Source organism: Tachypleus tridentatus, chromosome 11 (assembly GCF_004210375.1).
Source record: "Tachypleus tridentatus isolate NWPU-2018 chromosome 11, ASM421037v1, whole genome shotgun sequence".
NCBI lineage: Eukaryota > Metazoa > Arthropoda > Merostomata > Xiphosura > Limulidae > Tachypleus > Tachypleus tridentatus.
In genome coordinates this window covers 69,994,863-70,016,322 of record NC_134835.1, presented here as the reverse complement: position 1 = coordinate 70,016,322, position 21,460 = coordinate 69,994,863, and the positions used below count along the sequence as shown (strand labels likewise).

At 33.0% G+C, this 21,460-nt stretch overlaps 1 protein-coding gene across 6 annotated transcripts in view; it reads right to left on the bottom strand.

Annotated features, from left to right (window-relative positions):
- Positions 1-13,699, bottom strand: part of LOC143232404 (uncharacterized) — a 33,831-nt gene extending 20,132 nt beyond the window's left edge. For 2 of the 6 annotated variants that reach the window (XM_076467818.1, XM_076467821.1), the window contains exons 1-4: positions 13,540-13,699; positions 8,849-9,237; positions 2,502-2,585; positions 214-284 (exon numbers count right to left, since the gene is read on the bottom strand). In XM_076467818.1, the coding sequence (XP_076323933.1) occupies positions 214-284; positions 2,502-2,585; positions 8,849-9,222 (529 nt within the window). In that variant the 5' untranslated portion in view covers positions 9,223-9,237; positions 13,540-13,699. Of the gene's footprint in view, positions 1-213; positions 285-2,501; positions 2,586-8,848; positions 9,238-13,273 lie in introns of all 6 variants that reach the window. The other 4 variants (XM_076467819.1, XM_076467822.1, XM_076467820.1 and 1 more) reach the window with 4 other exon arrangements.
- Positions 13,700-21,460: the final 7,761 nt, after the last annotated feature.

Genomic DNA, 21,460 nt, shown 5'->3' with positions numbered 1-21,460 from the left:
CAATGTGTATATATAGATGCCTTTTTTTCAAGAATTGGCTCTTAATAAAAGAAATGTAATGCATCCTTAACAATTGCTCTTTTTATAATTTAAGTCAGAATCATTCTATACTGTGTAATCGCACCAAGCCAAAATATTATATTGTTTTACTGTACAACATCAATTAAATAACTAAACATAAGTGCATGAAAAGAATTACTAAATATACCATACTTGAACTTGAATCTGTATCAGACAAAGATTTTTCTTTGTTTGGAGAACTCTCCTGGGAACTATCATCAGATCTGTTTTAAATTAGAAAAAATAATAACTAAAACTTCAGTATAAATGGATAATCTAATTACAAAGATGACTATTACTGGCTTATCCCAAACTTGATATATGATTTTATTTTATTCAACTTAATCATAAAAATTTATCTTATTTAATATAATATAAAACTGACCTTATTTTCTAGTAAAGTAAATGTACAAGTATGAACTACATTATAAAAAAACAAAAGTGCAATATATATATAAATTTAATATAATCAATTACAGAGTAAAGTCATGTAAACCAAAAAAATTACACCACTTGTAAAACAGCTTTAAAAGATGTGTAAACATGAAATTCTTCAGTTTTTTCCATAAATCTTATCCTTTAGTTACTTGCATAAGTTTATTATTATTCTTTAGTTACGTGCATAATTTTTTTGCTATCAGTAGTTTTTAGTTACTTGCATAAGTTATTTATTATTGTTCTATTGTTTCTTGTATGATTTTTTTATTGTTGTACACCAGTTTTCATCTAAAGTTTGTATATTAAAAGATTGGGTTATTGCTTGACACCTTCTGGGAGTAATTTACATGGCTATCTTACTCTAATTTATAACTCTGACAATTGTTCTGTAGAGGTATAATTTTTTTTTAATTTTATGAGATTTGTTTTTGTTCTGAAAGATGTAAGTTTACTTAATTGAATAATTATGTTAAAGTATTTTCATAAATTATTTATAACATTAATTTGTTACCCATTTAATATTCATGTTTATAACTTACATATACAAACATCCACACACACACAGACTAAGGTCCAAATGCTCAAGACCAGAGAATTTCTTCTAAATAAAATGGAATGATTACTAGACTCTCACTTGCACTTAACTCTTTTCACAGCACACAGATAGGATATTATAAAAGAAAATAGGAAACAAAAATCACTATCAATACAAACTATCACTACTGCCAGTGACATTTTTACAATTCTTGCAAAACACTCCATTGTAGTGCTATTTACTATGTACCATACACCTCTTAGAATATCATTTTGATTAATAAGTTGTTTTTATTGTAGATATTTAAATAAAATGCTTATTAATTACTGTACAGTTAAGTCTGATATTATGCTATAAGTGTTGATAAATATAAAAATGACAATGTCAAAAAAGCTCAGTAAAGGTGTCCACAGTTGGATCGTTACTTAACTAAAAACATCGCCAGCAAGGTGTTATTTCCTAGCTGTGCATTTATAAAGAATTTATGCAAAACTGTGGAGAAGATAAGGTGAAATTAAGAGCTTTATATTAAAATCACTAAATGAAAGAATGAAGGTAGCTAAGGCAAATAAAGATTGCTATACTAAGCTAACATCCATATAAGAAAGGTAAAAAACACAAGTTGAAGAATTGTTCAATTTCATTCAAGAATTAATATAACTACAGCAAAGACTTGCAAAGTTCAGGTGACAAGGAAGCACTGTAGTGTTGACCTTTTGTTAAAAAATGTAAGTAACACCAGATTTTTAGTATGAGCCCAAACACAAAAAACTTGGCAATAAAGGCTAGAAACTGGCACCTTTTACACTAGAGTTAAAACCTGAAATTTTTTTATACTCATAGTAGATAGTATTTGTAACAAAAATCAGGTAAGAAACTCCAGACTGCAATCACTCTTCTATTAAACTGTTAAAAAGAAACATTAAAAAGCATTTTACAAATTTCCCAATAACTGGACTTTAAATCCTACAGAACATTTATGTGAAACCTGAAAAGGCCAAAGGAGGAACACCAATCAACAAGTCTCAATATGCTATGGAGTGTCATACAAGACTGTTGGAATGATGTTGATTAATGCAACACTTAATCCAAACAGTTACAATAACAAAGAGAGGTTACAATAATATACTGACTTACATTCAAGTTAATTGTATTATTGTTTATATGTCTTATGTACAGTTCAGATATGCATAACAACTGCAAGGCACTAAAGTGTTACAATGTTTTTTTCTAGACTCATATGTTTAGGCCCCACTATGTAATGAAATATTCTACTTCAGCATTTAAACAAAATATACAGTTCTATTTGAAAAGCTTCAAGATATATTAAAGTAATTTAATGCAGTTTCTTAAAGTTATGAATTTTGCTTAAACTGTTTCAAATCTTTTGACCAACTAGAGACTTACTGTACACAAGTATCCTCTGTATAAAATACAAGTTCATTTTTATTCTAACCACAAAACTCACATATTATCAGGTTGTCTTTCAGGAGAATGCCCCCAGACATCACTGACACCAATTTCACCAATTCTTTCTCTTTCTTTTCTTCTCCTAAATGGAACAAAAATTATAAACACATATATTATTAACCTCAATAATTTTATTTTCATGCAATTGCACATGGTTTTCAATAAATAATTAAAAAATTTGGTAAGAAACAAATTAAATGAAGAAAATTTCTTGAAGAAATAATTAAAGTTAACACCTAATTAGTACACTGCTGAATTCAGTAGAATAATATACTAACTTTCTACTTCTTCCACATTATTAAAACAAGTTTTTACATCACATAAATCAGTGGTTGGCAACCTGGATTTTGTGAAGATAATACCATCTCATTGAACAAGCAAGTTTTCAATACTGTTGGGTTTTTTTTTTGTAGATTCAGTTATATAAGTATTGTATTTGGTAGTAAAAAGTGGGAAAACAAGTGAATTATTAGTTAATTTAAAACAGTTTGTTGGGCAAAGGTGTTACAGATGTTGAAGATTGCTGCTCAGAATCTTTGAGACATCGTTGTTCATCTATGATCTGTTTTTTTATTATTTTATTTTAATTTTGAGTTGGGGGATCTATAATAAAGAAAGAATATTTTGGTGCCCACTGACCCCACCCACCATGGAGCCCTGTAAGGAAATGCAGCACAATGCCAAACAAGTACAATGCAGCAATGCCAGGGTTTCGTAAGCACTATACCCAAACAACAGCATCAGACACAGTGTCCATAACACCCATTGAGAATGCCCAACACTGATACTTGGTTAATCCTAGCCTAAGTGGAATAGCTGATTCATCCTGGAAGGGGCCACCCGTCTACAGGAATCTAAGACCAAAGTGGTGTGTTAGAGTTGGAGCCCACGACCACCACGATTCTCGTCTCCTCTTCATGAGCCACCACACAAGACAAATACATGGGTGGATGTTTAGATCCCTGAGGAGATAAACTGAAAGAACAGAATATTTTCTGAGAAGTCCCCTCACCACATACAGGAATACACACTGAGGGGCAGATCAACTTGTGTGAGAAAAGCCCCTGCAAAAAAAATGAAGAAAAAAAAGAGCATTTACTCACTCAAAGAAACACCATGGAGTAAAACATGGTGATCAGAGGAAGAAAAAACCCTAGGAGAAGAAATGACTAGGTAATGAAGATAACGAGCAGTGAAGATATGGAGGAGTGGTCCACATACTGGCACTGATGATGTTCTTTAATGGATGAGAGAAATGAGAAGTCAGGGGTATGATAAGGTGATAAATTTAATGTGAAAATACACATACATAAAAAAGGACAGCAATCATCAGAAAAAAGGTAAAAATAAGCCAGTTGAATGCAGCCCATAATGATAATGACAAAGATCACAGGACTGAGAAGGAATCTAAGGAATAAATAACTGGGAGCAGAAACTATTGAAAAAATAAGTGCATGTCACTTAACCCTTTCGCAACAGGCTCAGTATAATATACATGAGTTCATCTATACATTTGCACACTTTAAGTATTTGTACTATAACTTTTGATACAGCAGGTGTATCTTTACAAACTTTGATACACGTTTAGTCACTTCACCAGTCTTGTAACCATCATAAAGAGATTAAGAAATAAATACAAGTTAAGCTTTTTTCATGCTAAAATGACTACACATAACATGAAAATACAAATATTTTGTCTAAACAGCTTAAGTCTCATTGTGATATATGTGAACATGCATATATATATTTTTTTTTTTATTATAGTGACCTTCCAGTCATACGTACTTAACATTTCATAACTTGCACTGACATGGTGCATATGCACTCAGGTCACATATCCAGTAATATAAAACTGACCATTAGTCTTCCCTGTCTTGGTTGTGTTTTAGTGAACTAATATTTTGTAATATACAGTCACATTTGAATTGTTATACATTATATATATGAAAATAGATTAATGCTATTTAGAAATAAATTATTAAACTTATTTTTCTTTAAATATAAAACAATAAATTATGAAGCAAACAATTATCTATTCTCACTACATCCTTTGTACTTGGTTGTTGCTGGACATAATTGAAAATTTTGTACCTGGAGGATATCAAACAAAAACTTTTTTTAGGTTTCATATATATATAGTTGAATAACCAAAAAATCAAATAAATACACTGATTCCCTAAAAATTCACTATAACTTACTAAGTTTCTAACTAAGATTTATTTAGATTTTATAAAATATGAAACTCCAAGCAAACTAAAGATGCAACCAACCTCATAGAAATCTTGGATTGAAAGAACATGGAAGCCTTTTCAAAGATTAAAATGATTGAGAAAACCACTCTGGGAATGTTCTAAGCTGTTGATTAGTTATTCACATGTCATATATTGAAATAAGTGTGTATAAGGGACTCTTTCAAAAAATGGAAAGAGTTGAACGGAACCACTGTGTTTGATTCAGTACATACGACCATATCTCAATAAAATAGAAAGGATACAAGGTTCTTATTTTATATTATAACTTGTCAATATTGATAATTTGAAATACTAATTTGTATGAAATTATAGAATTACTATTTTGACATCAAAAACATCTAATTTTAAACAATGCTACATTCAGCATACCAAGGGACTCACTGAAATCTATATTTAAATGGATTCTTTTAATATTTACTTTTAAATTAACTCATATATAATATTAAAGTTTGAATTATAATCTACCATTTCATTCCAAACTTACTGATATAAATCCATGACATACCCTTTAACCTGTTGCAAAAGGGTTAACAGTGGAGAGCCTTAACAGTAGAAGGGAGATAGGTGTGAAGGCAAAATTATCCTTACAAGTGACCAAAGTATTGGGCAGGAAAGAATGATCAGGAAAAAGGACAGCATAGGAACAGTGTAACAAGGTGCAGTGAACATACACTTACCAACAGGAGAAGAAAAAGGGTCTTCAAAGAGATGTGGTATAAAAAATAGGTTTACAAGGAAAAAGGGTAAGAGCATAAGGGATGACATTGAGGATCTAATCTAGGAGAAAGGTAAGGGAAGAAGGGCTGGTGAGCTAGAAGGAAAGGAACAGGAGCAGCAAACTGAAGACAAGGGCATAATGTGTTAAATAAACAAATGGCTGATAAAGCCACATGATAGCTCATGATGGGCGAACCTAAAGACCCATGTGAAAGAGCTGGGATAGAAAAGAAATAATGTAGAGAAGTTTTGCTCACTTGGCCAGGGACTGAAGCCTAAGTGTGGGAATGGACAGATGACATACACTGGACTGGAAAAAGAAGGTGAGTTGACATCAGTAGTCAGCACATAAGTGAAAACAACAGCTAAGTCAGCTAACATGAAACCATTAACAGAACCCAACATGGAATGGTCTAGATGATGGAAAGGATCAGGAGAATCAGATGAATGGGAAGGTAGACATAAAAGAAGAGACCTTGCCAATTCAAACTGAGAGCATATGCTCCAGAACTAGCAATGGAGAGGTAAGAGTGAGTGAGACACAGAAGCAGATTACAATAGTATGGGAGAAAGAGACAATCAAGGAGGAAAGGGAGGTATGAAATTGGGCTGACTCAATTGGTACAAAAAATATGCTACACACAAATCACACAAAGAGGAGTGTGGCAAACAAATCAAAGAACAAAGGACATTGACCTAAAAGATTCCTATAACAGTTCAACCATAGTTCCAAAACCTGAGGAGAGGTATGCTAATGTGGACAAGAGGAGATTCTGAGCCTCCAAAGAAAACCCTTCACAGGAGTAATGAATAGTTTTAGACAACAGATGTAGAGAGGACAAGAAATAGAGAAAGACAGACAGGGTGAGATGAATAAAGGGAAAGGAAAATAAAGTACTCAATCATATCTCTACAAAGGGGCAAACAACTCCAAATGCTGAGAGTCAAAAAGGGAAAATTAGAATAATGATATGCAAAGGCATGACCATCCAGAGTATGGGGTAGTGGTGGTTGAGGCATACTGACAACTGAACACAACTGGTTCCCAAAATGACTTGTAAAAACTCCAATATCCAGAAAGGGGGAAAACAAAATATTGACTTAATGGCAAGTCACTGAGAAAGGCAGAAGTATAATCATAGGATATTGAAAATAAGGATAAAACATAATATACTTAATTAATTAAATCTAGAAATGGAGATGCAGGCCTAGGTCCACCCCTCAAAATGATGAGTCATAAAAAAGAGGGAGGAAGAAGCTGTACAAATCCTCACCTGGTATGTGAAGACAATAATCAAGAGACTCAGAAGACTACATATAGTAGTTAATTCCCTACAAACCAGAGTTATGACTTCCTGAGCAGATAAAGTTTGCTCAAATGCCATAGAATATGTCAGAAATTCAGCTATAATAGTGATAGTAACTGTGGTACATGCTACATGGAATTGCAAGTGCATTACCAGTAGAGTTAACCAGGAAACAAAACTATTGTCCAATTCTGTTCTGAAACCATAAAAAGTCAACAATATACATATGCTGCCTATTAATAATAAGAAATGTGGTCAAATGAAAAAAAACTGTCAGTCATAAAATAAAGCAAAAACACATTCTAACAGTTAGACTATGAATAAAAAAGTGATTTGGGACTGCAAGAAAAGAGGACACCAGTGACTACAGGAGTTGTAATGCATTCCTATTGATAGAGTGTTGCTTCATGATTATTTGCATGACATAATGCAGACATCTCACATTACAAGATGGATAAACTTTCATTCTTTTTCTTTTCACCCACTTGTTTTTTACAAGAAAATATGAGAGAATATTCCTGGCACTAACTGTTCTATGGGAAATACTGACCTTATTAATCAAGTAGATATTAACTTTTTGGTATTAAATAGAAAGAATAATGTATATAGATCTTAGAGCAATTAGAAATTTTCCCAACTATACTAAAGAAAAGAATAAATATATGAGCATCTCTCTCATTTCTAGTATGTCAATGGGCAGGTGTTTGATGATATGGGAGTTGCTAATGCTACTTCTAATTCTTAGCTAATAAAAATTGCCCTAGAAATTAGAGATCAGTTATTTTTTACTTTTATAACATGAAAAAAGTATAAAAAATCTGATAAAAGCTATAAGAAATCATTTACTGAAACACAATATAAAAAATAACATGGATTCACTGGGGGGGGGAGATTATTGTTTTGCTAATCTGTTATTTCTTCTCAAGGGTGTTGTCTGCTACCTTGATGACAAAAAAGTAAGTGGATTTGATATACTAATATTTTCAAAGAGCTTTTAGTAAGGTGCAACAAAAAAGATTAGCTAAGAACATCACACTGGTAGGGATTTGGAAAATACTAGTTAATTGGACTGTAAATTGGTTTGATTGGAGAAAGCAAAACTTTGTTACTAATGGAGTCCAGTTAAACTGGACTCTTGATATTAATGCAGTGCTACAGAAGTTAGTACTTGGAACTTTACTTTTCTTATTTACATTAATGGTAATGATAATTAATAAAGTTTACTGATGGCATTAAACTTTTGGATATTTCTGGTTGTAAGAGAATGTTGAGATGCCACAGAATGACTCTGACCAAATGGAGAAACATCCTTTAATTAGACTAAGTGCAATGTAATGCATTACCTTTACCATACCTTGGATCAAATGTTTAATACAGATAAAAACCCACTTAATGGTGGTTCAAGAAAAAGATCTTAGTATAGCGATGCATAATTCACTCAAAATCACTAAAGCAGTAATAGTAGTAAAGCTATTGGAATTTTGAGATGTATTTACAGAAATTGATTATAACTTGAATAAAATATTTATTTCTCTGCACATATCAGAAATAAGGCATCAGTTGGAATAGTGTATTGTTTTAGTCTCCTTGTTCAAGAAATGATGTGAACTTATTGAAAATGACAGAGGGCTACAAGGATTATTCTAGAATTAAGATCTACTTATGCATTTTCTTTAGCAATAAGTAGGGTAACACGTGATCTCATTGAAATTTACAAGGTTATCAGTGGGGTTGAGTGGATAAAAAAGTGATTTCTTTGTTATTTATTCTGAAGATAATAGAATGAGGAATAAATTTAAGATTTGAAAAGGAGGCTAAGTTCCATGGAAGAGTTTTAATTTCTTTGCAAGGTGACTTAATTTTGAAATGAATTGCTGTAAATCTGTCCACAGAAGTGGAAAACCATATTTTACATGCTTTTTTTCTCAAGAATGAGCATGCAAGAACAATTTTGAAGGTTCAGAAATTCTCATGTTGTCTTTATATTAATAGTGCAAGTAAACAACTGTTAGATTTCAATTATGAAGTCTTGAAATTATTATAATTATAAATCAATCAACATGATCTACCTGTTGATAAATTCTTCACTCAGTGCATTTGTCTTTTCTCTGTGATAGGCTTGAATATGTTTGCTAATGTCAGAATAAGCATTTCTGCGTGGGTGAGAGTCTGATAAAGATTCTGTTTTATGAGATGAATTTCTTTGATCTTCCACGCTATATTTGGATTTCTTTCTAATATGGTCATTTCCATCTTCAGAATCATACCTGGAGCTGAAATTTCTTTTCATGTTACTAGCATACCCTTTCTCTTTTACATAATGAGAAGGAGAAGATATATTATTTTCACTTTTATTGTATGCACTTTCCCTTTGATTTCTGGATAAATGATGGTTGGAAACAGGACTTTTAGATCGAGACCTTGAATGTCGTGTCATCTTCATTAAAATTCCAGGTTACTATTAAAAAAATTAATAGTTTAATTATAAGTTTGCATAGAATTAGTACACTTTTCAATGGTAAAAAAATTATCGGACCATCAAATTTTAATTTACAAGTTGGTAAAATAGAACAGAAGTAACTTTGAATGTATCAACAACAGAACTGAAAAAATTAATTTAAATTGTTCATTATTTGTTAAGCTCATTAACTGAATATGTAAATTATTTTCATAAGATGTCTAGAAATAAAAACAACCCCAACACATTGATACTTTTACAAGGTGATTAAATAGACAAACTTATACTTCTACAAACTAAGTTTCAATATACAGACTAGGCAGAAAGCAGCAGCATTCTGCTTAATAATAAACATAATTGTAATATTTCAGCTACTTGAATAGTTGAAATACTTAAAAACAGTAATAACTGGAAATGTTCATTTTAATTAATTAGTTGCTTATTTTCACATGATGTGACCATAAAAGATTAAGCTAAATAAACTTGGATTAATAACAAATTATAATCCCAATATTTAGATCATTAGATGGTTGAAATAATCACAAACAGTAATAATATGAGACTTTGATTAGTTTATGTTTGTGAAACTAATCATATTAATTGTAATTTCAATTAATGGATAGGTGAAATAATTGAAAACAGTACTCTTCAAAAATACTAGTTTGTTGATTTCACGATACTAAGCAAATTAACCATAATTTAAACTTATGAATTATTTTATGTAACACTTATTAAGCTAACTGATGCACAAAGAAAGTTAATTTAACTACCCAAATCTGATCCTAGTCAATGTTTCTGAAATTAAAGTCTTCCACAATTAACATATCAGTATCTTTTACAGTAAATAACCTAATCTCATTATGCAATTTCTAACTGACATCATCTGCCAATGTGTATCCTATAATAAATGCCATTCAACAACTTTCTACCCTTGGAAACTCTGACTGTAACATATACAGATTCAACCTTTTAACTACCTTTGAAAGAATGAATGGGAAAACATTGCTTTTACATTTTATTTTATGCATTACATGTATATTTAAAAAAATCTGTGAAAAAACATAAATGCTTGAGTATACAAGCACACATAGTACTTATGCCACTGTTATATTAGCCTTTATGCTATCATAACTTCCGAGATACTCCAAGAACTGATTTACATGTTTAGAATCAACAAATATGATGAAAGAATCATGAGTTTGCCCAGGACAGTACACAGGTTTACAACCTTGTTCTTGATGACTAGAAACCCACTTGAAATAAAAATGTATCTCAGAATGGCTGGTATGGATATTAACGCTTTTATTGATAAGGAAAAAAAAACAAGATTTGACCTTCCTGAAGATGGCCAGCCATTCTGAGATACAGGTTTTAAACCTGTAGGTCAGTCTTTCTGTTTTTAGGCACTATTTTTCATGGCAACACAAACATACTAGCAAATGGTGGTGCTAATCACAAACCAGTTCTTACACCTTCAATTTGATCACAAATGGTGCCAAACTATGCTAGCTGAAAACAAACCTAATATATTATATTGAATGTGATGCAATGATATATTGAACACAACTTAGAATTATTTAAGAAGATAATGGAACGAGTATTCTGCACATAAGACATTTTTCTGATCAACTGAGTGAGGCCACAATTCAACGATAATAGCTCTGTGGTGAATCTTTTACTAAATAAAAGTTAATTGCTCAATCAGTTCCACAAATTATTCAGACCTTTAAACAAAAAAAAGTTCATCTTAGTAACTGAGATACAGTAGAGAAGGGGCTCACAGAGATACAACCAAACTTGAGCAAACTTTAATACTTGATTTTAATTCAATTACATCTTATTGTAATTACTCATTCTCCATGTTGAAGCTTGTCAGGAACAAACTCTGTACCAACACGATGAGAGTTGACTGAAATATGACAAGAGAAGTCAATCATGAAAGTTGTGTGTTATTCATGATCATTTCTGGAATCACTTTGCTATTGATCATCAGTGATAATAGATTTTCACTACACGTATTGTACACAAGTAATATGTTGTATTTACTATTACTGTATAAATATCACATTATGTGCACTATACATATTGTTTTGTGTAGTATATATGAATCATGCAAAAGGTGTATACACAACTTTAAAAAATACATTCCCCAATATTTTCTAAATTTCCTCTGACCATTCACATTATGTAAACATGTACCTCCACATAGGATATTAAGCTTGGAAATCTATACATTAACTACTGTAAATGAATTATTAATCTTATATACTAAATGTAGCAGCTACCCAATATATTTCTGTTAGTGATTACTGCTGGAAAAAAAAAAGATTCTTCAACTTTTCCACATTGTTCTTCACTATACACCCTGGCAGTGGCATATTAAGGTTGGGATAGAGTGAGCTTAGCCTCAGGGTCCACAGTCTTGATGGAAGCCCATTGATAATTTTATTCTATGTAAAATTACATAGGATGTAGGATCTACACAACTTTAAATCTGCCACTACACCTTGATATAGATAGAGATATTTTGGACAACAGTGTATTGCTTGTTCTTTCTTATTGTATGACTTGTCAGTTTACATAGTAAATATGAAATTTTACAGATACATAGATGTATAAATATATATATAGTTCACTATGTGTGTGTGTCAATATATACAATAAATATTATTAGGTACTTGGGCTTACCAACTTTTAATGTCAGATGCACATAAAACCTACATAAGATAAACTATTATTCCCTATAATTATGTTTCTGACATGTGAAACACTAGGTGCTGTAAGAGTCTTGAATATTTTCACAAAAAAGGGTTCAAATTGGTAAAGATCAAGTTTCCATATCACTGTTTTAAAAATGCTGTGCTTGATTAATGAATGAGAATGTTTTACTTAAAAATTTATTTTACATAGATATTTATGTCAATGCTACTTTTAATTTCATACAGGCTATTTTATTAATATATTCAGTACATACTAAAGCAGTTTTACACTTTTCTCCAAACTTACTCAATTTTTTCAACATCATTAGTATTTATTTTACACCAGCAATACTGTAGTTATAACACACAAACAGTACTTTTCTGAATACTAAATAGCCTTATGTTTACTTTTATTCCCAGTGTTTCACCAGGTTTACCTGGCATCAGGTGAAATAATTTACAACTGTGGCTAACTAAACAGAATTTTAATTTAATCCAGTTCACTTACATTAAACTTATAGTTACAAAAACATAATATTTTTATTTTAAACTGAGTCTCAAAATTAAAAAAATAATATATTATTATTAAGTTAGTTAATAGGCCTATTCTTTAAAAGTTTATCTTTGAACTAAAAATGATTATTTTTCAACTTTCAAGGCTGTATTCCTCTTTGAAACTTTTTGGTTTTTGTAATACTTTACTAATACTAATATTAATTAATGGTCATAAATATTTGGCACATATGAGATTCATAGTAATAGTAAATATTAAAAACAAGGTAATACCAGAAACACCTTTAATATAGGGATTTCACAATTTCCTTAAATCCCATCATCAGCATTAATAGCTCAAAAACATTAATTCACACAAAATGAACTATAAAACACAACATTAGCATTGGGTGAGTTTTCATATTTAATTAGAAGTTCAGAAAGAAAAGACGTAAATGGTTACAACTGGATATATATCAGAATGCATACACATTTAATACATAACATTATTAAGAGAAACTATTATAGAGAAAGGCTTAAATACAAGTATAAACACTGGATCATATAGAATAAACGGTAACTAAAAACTGAGATTCCGCAATCGGTTACATTAAAAGTTTAATGACAACAATGCATTTATGTTATTTAGTGTTGGGTAATCATTTAACTTCAAAATGGAGAAGTTCCCTTTAACAGTTTACCAAAAACTAAAAAAACACGAAAACTCACTCATGGATAATGTTGTTTTTCGTAATTACAATATTATGAGCTAACGTTTTTCAGATATTAACATTAATTATGGTATTACCGAGTTTTTATTAATTATAATCAATATCATTTCTCACCTGATAATATTGTTAACACTAATACTGTAACTCAGTGTAAATAGGATAATAGTCGTAGCTCCCGCTTCATGAAACACGAAAAAATTCAGTTGTTCGTACAGATGTTTGTGAATACTTTATGAATTAAATGTATTAGTTTGTACTTGCCTTTCTTTTCTGTTGGACTCAGTTTTTGAGTAATGTTAATATGAACAAATAAAAAATCTCATCTTAAAATATAATAAATCCAACTGCAATACTACCTTTACACAGTGAAATATACTCACTCTTCTTTAATCTCGTTACTAAACTTACACTGTTTAGTGTAGTAAGGTTTAGTATGAATTTTACCAGAGGTCGTTCTAATTATATTGCAGTTATATATGCCACACAGATATCACATACAACACAAAACCTTGGCCTGGCATGGCCGAGCGCGTAAGGCGTGCGACTCGTAATCCGAGGGTCGCGGGTTCGCGCCCGCGTCGCGCTAAACATGCTCGCCCTCCCAGCCGTGGGGGTGTATAATGTGACGGTCAATCCCACTATTCGTTGGTAAAGGAGTAGCCCAAGAGTTGGCGGTGGGTGGTGATGACTAGCTGCCTTCCCTCTAGTCTTATACTGCTAAATTAGGGACGGCTAGCACAGATAGCCCTCGAGTAGCTTTGTGCGAAATTCCAAAAACAAACAAACAAAAACACAAAACCTTTGATATGCTGCATGAACATACATATAGTGTAAGAATGTAGAAAGTAAACGTATGCTTATATATCTGGCGTGCTAAGACACTTCTTTTTTATTCGATGTACCAATCTGTTGAACAATGCCTTAAAAATGTTTTTGAAATTTTAACTTCGTTGTTGTTGTTGTTTTGAATTAAGCACAAAGCTACACAATGGGCTATCTGTGCTCTGCCCACCACGGGTATCGAAACCCGGATTTTAGCGTGTAAGTCCGCAGACATACCGCTGAGCCACTGGGGGGGCTTTTAACTTCGTACTAATAACCTTTATTGCAAACCATTAAGGCCCGGCATGGCCAGATGTGTTAAGGCGTGCGACTCGTAATCTGAGGGTCACAGGTTCGCATCCCCGTCGCACCAAACATGCTCGCCTTTTCAGCCGTGGGGACGTTATAATGTTACGGTCAATCCCACTATTCGTTGGTAAAAGAGTAGCCTAAGAGTTGGCGGTGGGTGGTGATGACTAGCTGCCTTCCCTCTTGTCTTACACTGCTAAATTAGGGACGGCTAGCACAGATAGTCCTCGAGTAGCTTTGTGCGAAATTCAAAAAACAAACAAGCAAACCATTATAAAATCACGAAATACTAAACAATTTTTGGTGTTTTTATTAAACAAAAGCATATATTGAATTAAAATGTGACTACTAAATTCACTTATTTATAGATACTCACTGAGCAGAAGTAAACTTAACTGGGTATCGCTAAACAACGGAAGTAGCTTTGATATCTTTAAGTGAACTATCTCCCAAAAGAATACATCAGATAAGTCTCCATATAACAGAAATTTCGGCAATATATCGTGTTTCTTTAAAGCAAATTGATTTAATTAAAAATGAAAAAACAGGTTCACTAAATAACGCACATGAAATATATCAAGATATATACTGCGAAGTATTTCTATGTTCTATCATTAAGTAATTACGAGAGTAAATGCACAATTATAATGACCAATCTCTTAGAATTCGACACAACGAAAACGTATCAGTTACTTCCCACAACGGATAATTTTCTTTACTGAAAAGCTAGCTCTAATGATACTCTATATTGGCTTGTAAAAAAATATAACTTTGGTACTATCCTGTTCCAAGCTGAATAATTCTCGTATTACTTACTAAAAGCTTAAATTAACTCGGACTTACACAGAGCAACTAGTACTACCCATTTCACTGTCATTCCAATTTAAATATTTAGGGAGGTCATTACATAATAATATCATCTGACTGCAGTAGAAAATATAACTGTAAATTCACAGAGTGTTAGTGACTTTTCAGCTATCTTTCCCACTGGAAGTCAATAGGTTTACTTTATGCGAATGGCACAGAACAGTATATAGCGAGAGCAAAAGGTAGTTAACAAACTTCTTGACCAATGCATTATTTAGAAACTGTATATACCTGTAAAATGATTAATTTTGAAAAATTTCTATATGAATAAAAGTGTATTATTCATTGGTAAACTGCAAGTGTCAGATATATCTGCGTTACAACGGCAACATTGAGCAGAAAATTGCAAAGCAATCTGAACCTATATAAACAATAGAATTTTAAGATGTAGGAGATATAAATAGATTGAATATTTAGTGATGTCGAGAAAACCCACTTGTAGAGAAAAATATATATGTAGAAACGACTCGTTTATGTTGAGAAATATTTTTTTACGTAGAGGAGCGAACACGACACTAAGTTACACAACCCCTTTCAAACATGTGGTCAGCTTCCAGTCAGTTACCTCTTTCTTTCTTTGTGAACCTGACGATGACCGGAAAAGGTCGAAACGTTGTTCGCTCCTCTACGTTAAAATTTTTTCTCAACCCAAACGAGCCGTTTCTACATATATGGATTGAATATTTGATCCAAAATAGAAACAATATTTATTTGTGACACAACAACAGCAAAATATATATAATATACTTGCAAAAACAAAGAAATGATTACATCTTTAAATTAGTGAGTGGATTGGCAACTTTCTTTCTGTCTAAACAGTTGGTTGTCAAACTAAACAATTCAGAAGCCAAGTGAAACTAACAATAATCAATGCTCCTTACAAAAATAAGTAAGTAACCTTGGTTTTAGCCAGAATTAATATGTTTTATCACGAAGGCTATAACTTATAGACACCAGCCACTTGGCCAGTGAATGGAATTGCTGTCAATAACCTATTTGTACACAGTGTTTGAACTTGAATCATGTCTCTATGGACATGGTAGGTACTGTCTGCTGGAGAACAACAAAAACACAAATGGAACATAATAAAATAAGTCCTATATTTTTTAAACTGCATAGAATAGGACTAAACAAACTAACTCAACAATTTATATATTAATAAAAGACGGTAAAAAACATTCTATGTCCATACATCACACAAAGAGGTTGAAAACATAATATATTCACATATGCATTTCTCCAGTGTCATTTGTTTCACACTTGTTCTCGTGCCTTTAGCTGTAAACGCATAAAGTTTGCAAACACATATTGGCGAAGAAGTGGTTTTGTTTTGGTTGGTTTTGAATTTCGCGCAAAGTTAAACAACGGCTATCTGCACTAGCCGTCCCTAATTTAGCAGTGTAAGGCTAGAGGGAAAGCAGCTAGTCGTCACCACCCACCGCCAACTCTTGGGCTACTCTTTTACCAACGAATAGTGGGGTTGACCGTCACATTATAAGGAAGGCCTCCTCGGCTGAAAAGACGAGCATGTATGGTGTAACGGGGATTTGAACCCGCGACTCTCACATTATAAGTTGAACGCCTTAATCAACTGGCCATGCCGGGCCAAGAAGTTGTGTAATTCTTTCTCTCTTTGTAGAAATTTGTACATCATAAACAACGTAACATTTTAAACAAATAAGTTCAGTATTTTCACTAAAATACCGTCACGATATAAACAACTGTTTAGTCTAGACATTATTAATTTTCGAGGGAACAGAGAATATTTTAAAGAAATGAGATCAAAAGATAACTGAAAGAACAGTATGCGACTACGGTAATTCGCGTTGCAATTAAGTGAATTATAAACAGAATACTAGTGCGATAGAAGTAGGGTAAGGTTGTTCAGTTTGTTAACTGAAATTCAAAAGTAATTGAATGGGCCTGAGTGGACTTTTGACAAGAAGAAGAGAACCATATACTGTTTATGAGATCCCGTGATCACTATAGTGAAAATAATCTATTGTACACACGTTAAACTAGTTTCGAATATATATATTATTTTGGAATCAATTGGAGTGCATGCAGTTTATTTATCGTTGAATTTATCGCCAACAAGTCATAGACATCTACTGTAAAAAACTCCTAAGCCCAACAACAACATATAATTTATTTATACTATTGAGAAGTACAAGTAAAAGCCTTTAACCGACCACTAGCGAACACAACCTTAAAATCCGGTAAATACCTTTACCAATGAATAATGAGAGATACAGCATTTGAAGAATAACATGCAGATTAATTCCTATTGTTAATTACTTATATACAACAATACCGTTTGCAAAGAAGTTAATGTATAGTGAAAAAACAAACTTTAAAATGGATTTAGCACTGAATTACATAAAGAAATACGCCTTTCAAAATGTTTGTTTGTTAAATTTTTCACGAATCTGCTTGAGGCCTATCTGCACTAGTCATACATAATTTTGGAACAATAAACTAGAAGGAAAGCGGTTACTCAACATCATTCATCAACAACTTTTGGTTTTTTTGTTAATAAAAAGTGGGATTGTTGACAACTTTATAATGTCCACTGCTGAAAGGATGAGCATGTGACGGGGTTTGAACTTGCAACAAATAGATTGTTTGTTGAGCACCCAAACAACCAGGCCATGCCAAGATGACACATATTAAATCATATAAATGAGTTCACAAAATAAAATAAACTTTAAATAAAAAAAGACTAACTTAATAGTTATACATGAAAACACTTTAATAATGATAAGATTACAATGCAATAATGAACCATTAACATAAAAAGTAGGTGATAAAGTAAAACATTTAAAGATCGATAGTAAATTTTAATCATTTTATGGAAAACGAAAGTCAAGATAGACACTGACTAAACCAAAATAAAATAATTATTCACAGTGTATATTGATCACATACCTTTTAAACACACATCAAATGCAAAACTGAAACCCATAAAGTGCAAACAAGTTAGTATAACACAATCACCTAAATATATGAAAACATTAAATAATAACAATCGAGATCCTTTAACAAAGAAGAAATAAAACATAAGGCTGACTCCAATTAAAATACCTACAATGTATACCAATATACAATACACTTTTATTATTATTATTATTTTGCCACTCGATTCCATGAACATAGGGCCACAATCGCTTGCGAATTCATTAACAGGCTGGTTTTTAAGTGAGCAGATTGTTAGCCTACTGCACAACCCCTAACCAGGAGGAGAAACCTGAGCCATCCCTAATTTTGCAGTGTAAGACTAGAGGGAAGGCAGCTAGTCATCACCACCCACCGCCAACTCTTGGGCTACTCTTGTACCAACGAATAGTGGGATTGATCGTAACATTATGACGCCCCACGGCTGAAAGGGCGAGCATGTTTAGCGCGACTGGGATACGAACCCGCGACCCTCGGATTACGAGTCGCACGCCTAACGCGCTCGGCCATAATACATTCTATTCAATTAATATTGTTACTCTCAGACCTACAACAAAAATATTCACTAAAAACTAAACAAATGAGCAAAAATAAACTACAATATATAATTTAAGGGAGGGATAGTGAGATCCATGAATTTATGACAAAAATCTTTTAATACGAAATACAACACCTGATAAGAAAATCGTTTAACGAAGATGATTATACAAATTTTAAAATAAAGAAGACTATATTATTTATTTTACATTCCACTCTCAATACAATTCAAGGTAAGGGATCTCACCTTATTTCATTTTGAAATGATGAGAAGATCTTTTAGGGCAGCTATGGATCTTCTATTTATTACGTGGGACTCTTGGATTTTACTAGGGCATTATGGGTCTGTACCGTATCTGTGCATAATCACACTCAAACCTCTTCATAGCTGTATATTGCCTTAGCATTAGCTTACTTTGGTTGTTATCGTTAATCATACCGTTTATAGATCTGGATTTGGTTTAGAAATATCTTATTCATTATCACCATTATTAGCAGTATGGGGTGTAGCTTTATCCTCAGTCTTTCTGAGGGGCTTCACTGGGCCTCTTAGGTGGTGCCGATGTTGTGGCAGTTCATATTTAAGCACCTCCATTCACTATCAAAAACCCTAACTACAGGTGGAGTGATCATTACCAGTTATGGTTTTGCTTGTCGCAAGTATTTGTAGTGTTCGTTCAACCCTCTGGAAGATCTTAGCTCTAGAATCTTCTTTTTAAGCTTTGATATATTATTATCCCACAAAAGGTCCATACACATTTTATTCCTATGGCATTATATCATGCTGAGCCCTTTCACAAGACACTTCAATGATTGGAACCATCACCTCGTTGAGGGTTCTAATGCTTCTCCCTTTACTGTCACCAGAGGTGCCTATAAAATGACAATGTGAAATTGAATCACCTGAAGAGTTAGGGACCATCCCATCAATATCTGATAAATCGCTTAACTATGCATTCTCTTCCATTGATTCTTCCAATTCAGCAGTTAGGTTAGCTTTAGATGTATTTGGGCCAACTGTAAGATCCAAAACTCGAAACATGATATATAATTACATTTTAGATACACGATAAGGATCCTTGATCGAGTAACGTTTCTATGGATGTTGCATGTTCTCACGCACTATATTGCCTGTAGAATATACATTTCTAACATCTGTGGATGGCTCAATCTAACAAACGCACTGCTACTTTTCACATTGGCAATAGTGATATTTAATTTATGGTAGAAGGGTTTGTGATTGATAGTCTAGACTGGTCAGATAGTGCAGCAACTAATAGAGGGTATTTAGCCTGTCAAAGGAGTTAATATCTGATACATCACCCAACAACACATCTCCGTCCATTTAAACCACCAATTCATAAATTAGGCTGACGCTAGTTGTCTTGGGAATGGCTGCAAGGTCCAGATTATCACCGCTATTAAGTAATACGTCCTACACAGAATGATCTTTGTGATCTTCTTTTATTCTGAAATGGTTTAGGTTAACTTGAAGATTCAGGTACACTAGTGAAGTACAGTTAGCTACGTGAAAAACAGTATAGTTAGAAGAGTCAAAACGTGATTTTAAATATAAAGGTCAAATTAAAAGCATAAGGTTAAATGAATTATAATTATTCAGAAGTTTAGAGAGGATTAAGTGAATTATAGCTGTTCAGAAGTTCAACTAGGTATGTACAGTCATGTGAAAAAGTTAGGACACCTTATGAAAGCCTGTGTATTTTTGTAACATCTTTGGATATATAGATATTTAATCTCAATTTTAACAATACTGAGAGACTATAGGAATATAACTAAACAATTAAAACTGAATAAAATACTTTTCAAAATCTTCTGTAAATGTAATTCTAAAAAATTCATATTCTAACTGAGGAAAAAGTTAGGACACCCTACCTCCTAATAGCTAGTGTTACCCCTTTGGCTGAAATAACTGCAGTGAGACGCTTCTTGTAGCCATCTACCAGTCTCTGACATCGGTCTGAAGAAAGTTTGCCCCACTCCTCAATGCAGAATTCTTTCAGCTGTGAGATGTTTGAAAGGTTTCTTGCATGTACAGCCCGCTTCAAGTAACTCCACAGCATCTCAATGGGATTAAGATCTGGGCTTTGACTCGGCCATTCCAGGACTCTTCATTTCTTAGTTTTCAGCCAGTCCTTGGTGGATTTACTGGTATATTTTGGGTCATTGTCGTGTTGCAGGGTCCAGTTCCGCTTCAGCTTTAATTTTCGTACAATGGTCTCACATGATCCTCAAGCATCCTCTGATACACAGTAGAATTCATGGTGGATTCTATGATTGTGAGCTGTCCAGGTCTTGCTGCAGCAAAGCATCCTCAAACCATGACACTTCCACCTCTATGCTTCACAGTTGGTATGAGGTTCTTTTCCTGGAATGCTGTACTTGGTTTACGTCAAACATGTCCTCTGTTCTGGTGTCGAAATAATTTAATTTTGGACTCATTTGTCCAAAGAACATTATTCCAAAAGTCCTGGTCTTTGTCTACATTCTCTCTGGCAAACTTCAGTCTGGACTTTATGTTTCTCTTCGAGAGCAAAGGTTTCCTCCTTGCACACCTCCCATGCAAGTTAAACTTGTGCAGTCTCTTTCTGATTGTAGAGGCATGCACTTTCACATCAACAGTAGCCAGAGCCTGCTGTAGGTCCCGTGATGACATGTTAGGGTGTTTGGAGACCTCTTTTAGCATCTTGCGGTCTGCTCTCGGGGTGAACTTGCTTGGACGACCAGACCTGGGCATGTTGGCAGTTGTTTTAGAAGCCCTCCACCTGTTGACTATTTTCCGGACAGTGGAAT